The 13,994-nt window shown below is 39.5% G+C and overlaps 1 protein-coding gene across 1 annotated transcript in view; it reads left to right on the top strand.

Moving 5' to 3' along the window:
• RIMS2 (regulating synaptic membrane exocytosis 2) overlaps nucleotides 1-11,398 on the top strand; it is a 595,573-nt gene extending 584,175 nt beyond the window's left edge. The window contains exons 28-32 of the mRNA XM_052651514.1: nucleotides 4,172-4,313; nucleotides 8,397-8,509; nucleotides 8,828-8,929; nucleotides 10,276-10,415; nucleotides 11,180-11,398. Of these exons, the coding sequence (XP_052507474.1) occupies nucleotides 4,172-4,313; nucleotides 8,397-8,509; nucleotides 8,828-8,929; nucleotides 10,276-10,415; nucleotides 11,180-11,398 (716 nt within the window). The remainder of the gene's footprint in view (nucleotides 1-4,171; nucleotides 4,314-8,396; nucleotides 8,510-8,827; nucleotides 8,930-10,275; nucleotides 10,416-11,179) is intronic.
• The last annotated feature ends 2,596 nt before the right edge of the window (nucleotides 11,399-13,994 follow it).

The following is a 13,994-nucleotide window of genomic DNA, read 5'->3' as shown; positions in this document are numbered from 1 at the left end:
TTCCTCCAGCCCAGCGTTTCTTATGATGTACTCTGCATATAAGTGTCATTAATGGAAGGTTTTCTAAGCATTTTAAACGTATTTTTCTTAACCCTCACAAATTCTGTGAGGTAGGCATTATTATCATCATTGCCATTTACAGTTTAAGAAAGCTGAGTCACAGAAAAGGTAGCTTGCTTCGTGTCAGCCAGTTGGTACATGATAATGTAAGGATTTTAAGGGATTCAAAGAGAAGCATTTGTATACCTGGGCCCAACCTCTTCACTGTGCTCTGCTCTGTCCATCCCAGCTGTTGCTTCTAGTAGGGCCTTCCATATATTCCTACAGCTCAGTATCCTCTCCTTGAACAGCTGTACAGGCTACTCATCAGTTATATTCTGACAGCAAATCAGGGAATAGCAGAGAACTGGGAGTCAGGAAACTGTGTATAAACTCTGGTTTGGTTATTTTCTGTATGACTTCAGGGGATTTTGTCACAACTAGGACCCTTGGATACTGTATCTGTAAAATGGGGATTGTGAAAATTCTAAAGAGGACACATTAAAAGCAATCTGTAAACAAGAGGATTACATGCTTATTGTACTGTTGCTGCTGCTGCTGCTAAGTCACTTCAGTCGTGTCTGACTCTGTGCGACCCCGTAGATGGCAGCCCACCAGGCTCCCCTGTGCCTGGGATTCTCCAGGCAAGAACACTGGAGTGGGTTGCCATGTCCTTCTCCAACGCATGAAAGTGAAAAGTGAAAGAAGTTGCTCAGTTGTGTCCGACCCTCAGCGACCCCATGGACTTCAGCCTTCCAGGCTCCTCCATCCATGGGATTTTCCAGGCAAGAGTACTGGAGTGGGGTGCCATTGCCTTCTCCGATTGTGCTGTTACTTTTTCTCAAATGGTGGCTAGTTCTCTTTACCCTATACTAGCAGGTTTTCAAGTCACTTTGCTGTGATGAGTCAGACATTAAATGAAAAATAGTAGATTTTTGACACTGCAAAGGCTGTGTTCTGAGGCCTTTGGGAAGTCATGTTTTCTGTGCATACCCTCATTCTGAATTTTCAGATGTCACTGAAGTCGTATGCCTCAGTTGGTGGTGATTTTTCATTCAAGCATTCTTCACGGGAAGCGAACAGTGCAGCTTCCACAGAGGGGCTGGGACTCCCTCACACCAGCCCAGCACCTTTCATGATCCCAGTTCATACCTGTACAAAGCTTTACTACTCTTTTGATTCATTTAAGCTGTGTCGATGTCTGCTGTATGGCAAAGTGAATCAGTTATGTACGCTATACATACACCCACTCTTTCTTAGATTCTTTTCCCTGTAATAGGTCATCACAGAGTATTGCGCAGAGTTCCCTGTGCTATGCAGTAGGTCCTTATTAATTATCTATTTAATGTAGAATAGTGTGTATATGTCAACCCCAGTCTCCCAACTTATCCCTCCCCCTCTTCCTCCTTGGTAGTGACTCTGTTTCTGTTTGTAAATAAGTTCATTTGTACTATTCTTTTAGATCCCACATATAAGTGATCCGATATTTGTCTTTGACTTAACTTCACTCAATTTAATGTGGCCATTCTGAGAATCACTCTCAAATAAAATCACAAATATTGAGTGTATGACTGTCAAGATCTATTCTTCATGGCCATCCTTTTTGTTGTTGGTAACATTTCATTCTTTGTTTTATGAATATGCATATTTTTTGCTATACTATTTGAAAGTAAGTTGCAAACAGTGTAAGACTTGAGATCTAAATACTTCAGCATGTATCTCCTAATGATAAGGAAATTTTATATAATACATGCCATTATCTACCTAGGAAAATTAACAATTTTCTTATCCTAATATCCAATTCATATTCAGATTTTCCCTACTTGTCCTAAAATTCCTTTTAGTATTTTGCTTTTAGGGTTTCTTTAAAAAAAAAAAAAAAACCAAAGTATACTCATAGCATTTAATGGTTACATCCTGTGATATTTTTAAATCTGGGACAATTCTCCCACCTTGTTAGTTTTCATGATACTAATTTTAAGTGATTCTTGAACAAAATCCCATGTTCTGGGTTCTTCTGGTTTTGTGTGTGTATATCATTTATCTTGTTATTCTATCCTATTTCTGAAAACTTAGAAGATTGTTACAAAGACCTCATTAAAAACAGGTTGTATATTTTTGTCCAGATCAACCTGATAGGTACTACAGTGATTGATTGTCACACTATTACTGGTACTAAGTTCACTTCCATGATTAAGAAGGCAATAGCCAGGTTTCCCAGTATTAAATATGTATTCTCCTTTAGTGATTAGAACTAACTTGTAGGATGATTTTTTTGGCTTATGTTAATATAATTTTATTTATATTAGCATTAGCATCCATTGATATGTCTTATTTGAATTATTCCATTGGAGGTTGCAAATGAGTAATTTTAACATTTTATCACTTTGTACACATATTAACTAATCATTTCTCTGGAAGGATGTGCTTTCCCTCATCTGTGGATGGTGATGTATCTCCTCTTAATAGTTCATATCAGTACAACATGTTTTACTATCACTTATCTGAAATATCAGCCTCAGTTGTAGATCAGTCTATATATCTACTGATCTGTGGAACTGAGTTGTGTATCAGTCATTACATATTTTATATGTACTTATTAAAGCATTTTGATGTACATTAAAGTTGGAAGTGGAGAACAGTTGAAATTTAAAGCAGTGTTTCAAAATGGTAAGCATATAGTTCAAGAGGTTTGATGGAAAGGATTTCCACAAGTCATTGGCAATATCACCAAATATTTATTGATCTAAAAGGAAGTTATTAATACCAGGCAACAAAAGAGCTTACCAGCTCCCAAAATACTGATGATATGTATGGTCAATGTGGATGAATAGTTAGGCCTGACAGGGTGTAAATTAATAAAAGTATTTTGAGCCATCCCCCTGTTGCTGCAGCTTTAACTGTCTCTCAGCTCCACATTCTAACCTGTAAGGTCTCTGATAATTGGGGCTGTTTCTTGGATCATAATCTGCCCAATTTTTAAGCCCATCTCAAATCCCATGCCCTCTGTGAGCAGGCGCTCCTTCCTCCTGTCCTCTGCAGATGGCAGTTTGTGCCTCTGCCACATCTGGGGCCTTGACTCCGTTTCTTTCCTATTTGGCCTCCTAGTGGGCTTCCATGAGCAAACCTCCTAGTCAGACTGTTAAAGAGCCTTAAGAACATGGCTTGGTGGTGATTGTACTTTAGTTGCTAGGTTGTGTCTGGCTCTTTTGTGACACCCTGAACTGGAGCCCACCAGGCTCCTCTGTCCATGGGATTCTCCAGGCCAGAATACTGGAGTGGGTAGCCATTTCCTCCCCCAGGGGATCTTCCCAACCCAGGGATCAAACCTGGGTCTCCATGAATTATTTTCCAACTGAGCCACCTGGGAAGCCTTAAGAACATGACTGCTGCTGCTGCTAAGTCGCTTCAGTCGTGTCCAACTCTGTGCGACCCCATAGACAGCAGCCCACCAGGCTCCCCCGTCCCTGGGATTCTCCAGGCAAGAACACTGGAGTGGGTATCCATGACCAAAAACTTAAAAGCTCTTTTTTCACTTGGGAATGCAAAACCCAGCATGAGAATCTCTGAAAACTGCCAACAGATGTGAGAAGTGTTTTCAGGCAGGGCTGTCTCCTTAGCGTAGCTTTCTTTATAATTTATACTTTCTAATATTCATCACGCTACAAAAACAAGTTTTTATATGAAAGTTGAAAGTAGAATTGAGGATTACTCACTACCTATTCTTTGGAAATAATGTGAAGGCCTACTTCTTTGACTGTGACAAAAAGAAAGAAAAAAAAAGACAGGCATAAATTAAATCTTGATTTAAATATTACAATGAAAACAAAGCTTATTTTATTTTACACAGTTTGAACCTTTTTGTTCCTTTTGTTACCTATTTGAACACTGTTTTAAATGGGAATAAAACAATGGTATTTTGTGTTTCTTGACAATTTTTTAGAAAATTTTCATCCCACTCAACAAGACAAGATTTGAAATACCTTTCGTCTCCTTCATAAAAGCACTTTAGATTTATGCAGTTTTTTGGTTTTTTTTTTTCCCATCTGAGAACCTCAGTGCATTGGCTGATACATTTGTTATGTGATGGTGATGACAAAACTATCACCTCTTTTGTTTTCTGTCTTTGCAGAAACCGGGGGTAAAAAGCTACGGAGCACTGTCCAGAGAAGTACAGAAACAGGCTTGGCTGTGGAAATGAGGAACTGGATGACTCGACAAGCAAGCCGAGAATCTACCGACGGCAGCATGAACAGCTACAGCTCAGAAGGAAAGTGAGTGATGCTGGCTGAGTAGTGGTCTCCACGACGCCTCACTGCAGTCTTCCTTCTCTCCCCGTCTCTCTGTGCTTTCACAAAAGCTAACTCGCATGCTCTGGGGCACTGTTTTAACCTTCACTGGCTGATTTGCTGTGAAGAAAACTTTTGCTTACCTGCCACTGAGAAATGTGACGTGCCTGGCTTTTTATATCAATGGAAATAGGTTTGGGGATAAAGTGTTTCACTTTAAAGGCAAGATGCTAAAATATAACTGTCACAAATGGAAGCTTGCCCTACCTTGAAAAAATACATAAAAACACAGCAACACTTAAAGTTCCTATGCCCATGCAACATGTACAGTGCTAATTTTGAAAATCTTTGCTCTAACAGTTATTACTAAAAAATATAGAAAACTGATACATGCTTAGTTCCATCCAGTAACAGTTTGGATAAATGTAACAACAAAAAAGAAAGCCACAGGCTTTGCTGAGCCTTTCCTTTATGTAATTATCATGTAGCTTTCCCTTGACTCCACTGTGTCTGAGATATTTTTAAGGCATTCGTAAAGATTGTACAGCCCTGTCACCCACGAATTAACAGTAATTAGCAACTGCAGAGCTGTAGATGGATATGTAAAGGACATTAATAGAGGAAAGGGGGGTTTAGTGACCTCATCTGTCATCACTATGGAAGCAGCAGATGCTTAGGCAACATAGTGTGTAGTCAAGTTCACAAATGTGTGGCCATGGGAGCGGCTGGCAGTGTTGATGATATTGCCTTAGGAATCATTTGCATAGCACAGTTATGTAAATACAAGAGATGTATATGGTTTTCATACATCTATAAATAAGGTTATGTGTGATAGTTATGGAAGCATTAAAAATGTTCAGATTATATATTTGGGAATTAAGCTTGGGGGAAGAAACAGATTTGACATTAATAAAGGAAGTCTTAAAAGAGATGGAGAGTCAAGTAAAAAGAAATGTGCATGAGCACTCATCACTGCAAAGTACTGTGTTACATACTGTTAGGGATTTTAAATGTTTGAACTATGACCCCTGCACTCCAGATGCTTATGGTCTTATTGGAGAAATGGAGTTAATACGCATAAATTCACTCAACAGGTATTTCCATACCTTCTAATGTTCTAAGCGCTTCACTATGAGTTGGGGATATAAATCACACAAGGGAGCAAAACTCAGTTGCTGGTTTGACATAGGCTTTACAATCATATAGGCTTAAATGCTAATCTCTTTTTGGTGCTATACAAATTTGGGCAAGTTATGTAATTTTTTAAGATTCACTTATTTGATTTTTTATCATTCATTTCTTTTATTCATTAATTGAGTTTAATAAGTACACACAGTATTGCAGGCACGGTTCTAGTGCTGGAGATACAGCAGTAAACACAGAAGAAAAAAAACCCTACCCTCATCAAACTCACAGTCTAACAGATAAGATAGACAATAAACTATAAAATGTATTTAAGTGCATATATAAGAAAATCTAGTAAAATATATAATAGACTGGGTGGTGTAAGTGCTAAGGAGAAAAGGTAGGAAGAGAGATGGTAGGTTAAGGGTAGGGTATTATGAAGGACAGACAGGGAAAGGGGCTGCTGCTACTGCTGCTAAGTTGCTTCAGTTGTGTCCGACTCTGTGCAACTCCGTAGACAGCAGCCCACCAGGCTCCGCCGTCCCTGGGATTCTCCAGGCAAGAACACTGGAGTGGGTTGCCATTTCCTTCTCCAGGGAAAGGGGCACATCTGAGTAAAAATCTGAAGGAAGTTAGTGAGCATGTAGGTATATGAAGAACATTTCAGGCTGAAGCAGTGCTGAGGCCGGAGCTTGCCTGGCAACCACAATGGGAAGGGCATCCCTGAGGAGTGAGGCAGAAGTGGTAAGAAATTAGACATTAAAAATATGGTGGGCAGGGGTGGACGGCTGATATGTCTTTACATATCATTGCAAGGACTTTGCTTTACTCTGATTGGGATGAGAAACCAATGAAGGACAGTGAGCAGATACCTGACATTGTCTGACTTCAGCTCTAACAGATCAGTCTGGTTGCTGTGGGAGTGGAGAGTAAAAAGTGGCAACAGGGGGATCATTCAGAAGGAGCAAATGATGGCTGGGACCTGAATGGTAGCATTAGTGAGGTCAGATTCTGGATGCATTTTGGCAGGAGAACCAGTAAGATTCAATAATGCATCTGATGTGAATGTGAGAGAAAGAGTGTGTATTGGTTTGTTGTGCTGTGCTCAGTCGTGTCTGACTCTTTGCAACCCCATGGACTGTAGCGTGCCAGGCTCCTCTGTCCACGGGATTCTCCAGGCAAGAGTACTGGAGTGAGTTGCCATGCCCTTCTCCAGAGGATCTTCCGACCCAAGGATTGAACCTGTGTCTCTTGAGACTCCTGCACTGCAGGCAGATTCTTTACCCACTGAGCTATCTGGGAAGTTTGTTAGGGCTACTGTTAAAAAAGAAAAAGAAAAAGAAACAAAACACAGAAACAATACCACTTAAACAACAGAAATTTATTTTCTCATAGTTTTGGAGGATGAAAGTCTTAAGATCAAGATGTCGGCAAGTTTAGCTTCTCCTGAGACCTCTCTTCTTCTTGGCCCCCAAATGGCCACCTTTTCACAAGGTCCTCACATGGTATTTCCCCTCTGAATATGTACCCCTGGCATTTCTTCTAAGGACACCATCATATTAGCTTAGGGCCCCACCGTTATGACCTCATTTAACCTTGAAACTATCCCTTTAAAGTTTCTACCTCCAAATACAGTCACACTGGGAATTATAGCTTTAGCAGTCTGTCCAGAGGAAAGACAACTGCAAGGCTGAGCAATTGAAATAATGAAGTTGCCATTTAAGATAGGAATCCTCTTGAGAACAGAGTTTGGTTTTCTGTTTGTTTGGGGGTTGAGAGTCAGTGTGGGACAAATTGAGTTTTGACTGCCTGTTAGACGTTCAAGCAGGTAAGTAGAGCGGTTAGAATACAGGTCTGGGACCTATGGGAGAAGCCCAAGCTGGAGATGTCAGTCAAGGTAATGTCACTGCAGACAATGTTTAAAACCTGGAGATGGGATGAGATTGCCAAGGGAATTGGGACATACAGGGAAGAGGTCAAAGGATTGAGCGGCTATATTTAGCGCTAGAACTAGCAAAGGAAACAGTGAAATAGCTACAGAAGAAAACCAGAAGACTAGAGAATTCAGGAAGCAAAGTGTTTCAAGTGAGAGGGAGTGATCATTTGGATCAAACGAGACCAATATGTTCAATTAGACGAGTACGGAGTATTAACAGTCAAGATTTACCACTGTGGCTATTAGGTAACCTCGATCAGAGAAGTTTTGGTGGAGTAGAGAAAAACAAAGCTTGGAAGAGAGCAAGGGAAAACTGATTACAGTTTCACTAGAGAATGAGAGGAAAGAAATTGAAGATCGGGACTTTCTTGGCAACCCGGTGGTTGACATCGACCTTCCAAAGCAAGGGGCACGGGTTTGATCTCTGGTTGGGAACTAAGATCCCACATGCCTGTGCAGTGCAGCAGGAAAAAAAAAAGAAGTTAAAGAAAGTGAAAAGATTGTACATAGAGACATCTCTTTCAAGAAATTCCAGGGAGAGAAATGAGATTGTAGCTAAAGAGGAAAGTGTGTTGGGAAAGGGATTTTTTATTTCTTTAAGGAGGAAGAAATAGTGTGTTTGGGTATTGATGGCAGTAATCTGAAGGCTTTCTTCATTGATAAAAATGGATTAAATAACAGACTGTCTCATAATGCAGCTAAGAGATTCAGTATGCTCATGCCAGTCACAGAATAAGTGCTCAGTGTGTAGGAGCGCTATACGTAGAACTCACAGTTCGTGCCCTCCAGACAAGGAAGAGAAAGGCACACAGACAGAAGCGTGCGTGCAGTACAGGACGAGGGCTGCTGGAGGAGAAGGAAGGAGGGCCTTGGAGGTGCAGGGGGCGCTTGGGATCCAATTAATATGTGACAAAATGGCGATACCAACTTCTCCTGCCACAGGCAGGGGCTAGATGGAAACAGGAGTTGAGGGTAACCCAAAATAATCCTGTGTTGTTTGCTTTTAGCCTGATCTTCCCTGGTGTCCGCTTGGCCTCGGATAGCCAATTCAGCGATTTTCTGGATGGCCTTGGCCCTGCCCAGCTAGTGGGGCGCCAAACTCTGGCCACACCCGCAATGGGTAAGAATTTCTGTCATGTGATTCACTGTTTTCCTTTTAGCTTATTGAAAAATCACGTTCCCCAATTTCATAAGATCTTTAGGAGTATTATCTGGAATGATTATCTTTAATTTTAACAATATAAACTTCAACTTTTTCCATTTTAATTTATATGCTTTTTAAAGTAAGATATCATTGATACATTTTTAAATATATTTGAATTTAGGAAAATACATGGGAAATGATCCAACAAGGTTAAGCCAAGATCTTTGACACAAGCGTTTTTCTGTCTGCTTTTGTATGTTAAGGCCTGTTTGTTTCTTCCTCACTCACTATTAGGTGACATTCAGGTAGGAATGATGGACAAAAAGGGACAGCTGGAGGTGGAAATAATTCGGGCCCGTGGCCTTGTTGTAAAACCAGGTTCCAAGACACTGCCAGGTAAGAACAAAAGAGATTTCTTCTGTGACTGTTCAGAATCTGCACTTTTCAATTCAGAGGCTTTGTTTTTCAAGAGATGCTGAAAACTTTGTTTTTAGATAATTAAGGTTATTGATAAAGGAGTCAGTTATCTATAGTAGTTTGCATTTCTCCTGAGTGAGCACCCAGTGAGGGTGATCTGGTGGGGAGAAGTCATTAGCTAATAAGCACATATGTGGTAGAAACCCTCCAAAATAAAAACTATCACACTTATGTACATGTTGCACAAAATAAATTACCTAAGAAGTTCTTATTAGCTGGTATTTTGTGTTATTCTGTTTATATGAGCTTCAAAATTCTCCTTAGAAATCCTTAGAGTTCTAGAATTAGAAGAAATATAGAAAGATATAGGTCCCCAAAATAGCATAAACCCATAGACGAAGGACATTCTAGCTAGAAGACTCTTACTTCCTGGAGTGTATAGAGAGGCACCATTATAAGTTTTTATTGCAGTCTCACATTTTGTACTAAAATATTATAATCTAAGGTGCTTAGAGCCATAGGGAATGCCAAAGATTCCAGATGCCTGGTGCAGAGATGTAGACAGCTTCAGACCTGATGTACAGAACAATTCTGAAACTTGGTTTCTCACCTCAGCACCTCCACTGAACGAACTGTAATTTTGAATCTCTAACCTAGAAAGTTCATGTTGTTACCCAGTGTTACCTATTGTACAGCTTTGCAGTGGTGATTAAGACAGTTGTGTTCATAAAGGTCTCAGAGTTCAGTCAGCTGATTGCTAGAAAGAATACCGCAATTGGTCCGTGCATGAAAATGCTTTTATAAAGAGTCTGTCAGGAAAATATCAATCCATGGTATTTATAAGTAGTTTCCTCTTTCCAGCTAACTTGAACATATTACATCAAACCCCACCCTTGTCTTGTACCCACACCATCAATAAATAATTGATAAATGGTCCATGGGGACGGGTAAAACAGTATGATTTTGAGCACGTTTAACTCGATTTATGAACTGACACATGAAAATTCGAGTGAGACCTTTCTTGGATATTGTTAGGGACTAGAAGGATTTCTTTTTTAAAAGCAGTATATAAACCCAGTTGATGGCAAAATAGTAATCAACTCAGAGGCTGTGTTAACTGCCTAAAACTACCTGAATGACTGATATCTAATCTATTGTTATCTAATAATTTATCTGTTGCTTATCTAATAATGTGGAAAGGCCAGTGATTTTTGACCGCTGGCTCTCTTAACCTAAGACTAAGCTGTGGCAGATGCCATCCATAAGTTGGGTGTTCTGTAACCATAGCTCATCACTTAACTCTCCTGTGTGTTTTCTTTCCCAAGCACCATATGTAAAGGTGTATCTATTAGATAATGGAGTCTGCATAGCCAAAAAGAAAACGAAAGTGGCAAGAAAAACGCTGGAACCTCTTTACCAGCAACTATTATCTTTTGAAGAAAGTCCTCAAGGAAAGGTTTTACAGGTATTTACTGAATTGTATATTCCTTACCTAAGAAGGTGTCTTCATGGAGTCAAACATTCTCTTCCAGTCCTCCCGTCAGCTGAAATTCTTGGGAAACTTCCAAGGAGTGGCCAGTGCTATAAAGCTGTACACACTAGGGAACTATGTTGAATGTAATAAACCATAGTGGAAAAAAAATATGAAAAAAAGCCATACACAGTTTCTTTTAAAGTGAACTATAGACTTGTAAACCCCCATCACGCATTAGCTCTCATCTTCCTTAACGGCTTAGGACCCTAACACTCCTGTAGAGTTTTCCGACTGTACCGCTGAATTCCAGTAAAGATAACTATCCCAGTAATTAAATACAACTACATAACTTGATGTTTGATGTCAGCACTTTGTATGAAAGTTGCTCAGTCATGTCCGACTCTTTGCAACCCCATGGACTGGCTATACAGTCTATGGAATTTTCCAGGCCAGAATACTGGAGTGGGTAGCCTTTCCCTTCTCCAGGGGATCTTCCCAACTCAGGGATCAAATCCAGGTCCCCTGCATTGCAGGCGTATTCTTTACCAGCTGAGCCACCAGGAAGCCCAAGAACACTGGAGTGGGTAGCCTATCCCTTCTCCAGAGGATCTTCCCGACCCAGGAATTGAACCGGGGTCTCCTGCATTGCAGGTGGATTCTTTGCCAACTGAGCTATCATTAATCGATTGTATCTTGGTTTACAAGCTCTTACATACATGATTGTACTGACATTGCTCTTTCAATTTTGCCAACAGATCATTGTCTGGGGAGACTATGGCCGCATGGATCACAAATCCTTTATGGGAGTGGCCCAGATACTTTTAGATGAACTGGAGCTATCCAACATGGTGATTGGCTGGTTCAAACTCTTCCCCCCTTCCTCCCTAGTAGATCCAACCTTGGCCCCTCTGACAAGAAGAGCTTCCCAGTCATCTCTGGAAAGTTCAACTGGACCTTCTTACTCTCGTTCATAGCAGCTGTAAAACTGTTGTCATAGCAACCAGCGTTACAAAAAAAAAAAAATCACAGGTCGCAAACCCTGGTAACACTGCATGCTTAATGTTGTGTCTTCTGAGCCTGTTCCTAGGGATACAAAGCGATCCTGTGTTCTCAGAGGAAGTTGCACACATTGTGCCCTAAAGGAGGCCCTCAGGTGAAGGAGCGGAGCTATGAAGAACTATCAGGTTTGGAGTTCAGTAACACTCGAGTTTTGGTCCAATCTGAAGCCATGGATTAATATCAAAGAATCAGTCAGTTTCATGCAACAAAAGCCCTTTTCAATGGCACCTTTATATTTTTATTGTTCCTTTTTCTTCATTTCTCTGACCCCCAAAGTCCTGTGATGCCACAGAAATGGAGCTATCCAGCCATTAAGCCATGTTATAAGTGAAGGACTGACGTCCTGGGAAGCATCAGGTGAAAAGCAAGAGACCAAAGACGAGGTCTAGGACAGAACGTCAGCCCTCCCCCGGACTGGACAGGAGCAGCCGGTCCACAGTGACGACGTGAGCAGTGGCAGACCTCGGAGCTCCAGCAGGCATGTCGTTCACTAATGCCAAGTTGTGTTGGACTCTGAAAAACAAAATTCTGTGGCTACACTGTACTGAATGAAATTAAACTTTTTTTTGCATGGACAGATTAGCTGAATATTTAAATTATTTTCTTGGGGCTGCAACTTGCAAAAAAATAAAAATCAGCCATTTTTGACAATTTATATTATTTTTAAAAATAAATGTCACTAGTGCATGGTTTTAAAAAAGGGAGAATATGCAGCAGGGTGACACAAAGACACACCATGTTTATTCTTTAATCACAGTCTGTGTTTTGGCAGACATTGCAGAAGAAAATACTTTCTAGAAAATACTTAAAATTCTCTTTATGTGACAAGTATAATATATTCAATTTATTTCCATGGTAAATATACAAATCTTACAAAGTTCAACATGTGCAAATTGTTCACATCTTTCTTCCTTTCTCTCACTTTTCCTCTTCTCCCTCTTTTAATCTTTTTATTTTCTTTCTCCCTACTAGAGTGAACATTATGCTAAAAAAAAAAAAATGACAAGTTTTTTGACCTGATACTCTCTTAATACCCCATGTTCGATTCAGAGCTGTACATACTTCTGAATTTCTCAAGGAGGGAAAAAACTATTTAAAAGCTTTCTTTATTTCAAGCATGTTGAAAAGGATTTTGCAACATGACTTGGGAGTACATTAAAGTAAGTCAGCATGTGTTTGATAAAGAAGATATTTGAACTTTTGCAATTTATTGTACAGTGCATGGTAATTTTATTTTCACCTTCCAAGTTCAGTTTACAGGAAAATCCTAAAATCATGTGGCCATTGTAATGTCTAATAAATTTGTTTTTAGCACCAGCATTATTCATACAGGGGTTAAAGTATTATTTCTAGAAGGTCTTAGGTTTTGTTTTTAATTAGTTAAAAGCAATTTCTTTAGTCAGTTTCCATTTACTATGTGAATAAAAGCACTGCTAAAAATTTGGAGCCCTGAAAGACAGGGCAGTTTATTAATTCATTTTTCTGTAGTAAAACTCAATTTTTCACAAATTATATTTCTAAAGAAACATAGCAAACATAAATTTGCAACAGATAATTTTAAAGCTCCAATTTTTAGGTAATTCAAAGAAAGTCAATCTGCCTGTTAACAGTTCTTTGATGCCATCACCAAAAGTCTACACACAAATGCCCTAAAATCAAACCCCTGCCTTTGGTTTTACAGACAGTTATTACCATTGGGTGGTGCTGCAAGGTCAAATTTCTCTTAAGTTCCCCTTTTTAGAGGAAAAGTCACCGAGTAATGTAATAAGCCACCCATAGTTTCTGTTTCCTTCTGTACACTTTGATAACATGTTCTTATAGATTGATTTTAACTTCTAGCAACAACTTTTGAAATCCATACCATTTGTTTAAGTTAATGCCATGCACAAAAACTGCTCTTTTGTGTTCCTTTTAAATTCAGTGCTGACCGTTAAAAACTATCATGCTTGATATGGCGCAAAAGTTAAAAGTGAGTATCACTAAAAATGCCTTCTCTCTATGTGGTGCAATATGAGATACACCAAGACTGTGTCTTGACATTCTGAGACCTGCGAGGGACCCAGGTAAAGTTGCGAAATAAACGAATAAAATGATTTAGACACTTGTGTACCAGCAACAATTGATTTAATAGACCTAGAGCGTCTATACTATCCCTTAGAATAAACGTTTAACATTTTCCTGATACTAAGATGCAGTCACATAATCTTTTGTGCATATTCCTATATAAATTATGTCTAATTTTAATAAGAAGGACATGACTGTATGGAATATTTGTACATACCTGTCATTATGCAGTATTTATTTTAAAGTTGGTGTTTTGTTTTTTTTTAATTTTCACATGTCTGCACCTCAACTTGTGACCTAGTCATGTAAATAGCACTATGCCAGTGACCATTGCTGCCCTGTACATAATATGTTTTAAAAGTAAAGGGAATTCCAGTTGGAAAAATAAAAAGGGCAGATTAGTCCTGTGATGAACACCAACTAATGTAAAACTCAAATTCATTCTGG

Source organism: Budorcas taxicolor, chromosome 14 (genome assembly GCF_023091745.1).
Source record: "Budorcas taxicolor isolate Tak-1 chromosome 14, Takin1.1, whole genome shotgun sequence".
Lineage (NCBI taxonomy): Eukaryota > Metazoa > Chordata > Mammalia > Artiodactyla > Bovidae > Budorcas > Budorcas taxicolor.
Note: the sequence above shows the minus strand (reverse complement) of the source record. Positions and strands in the feature narration are given on the sequence as shown.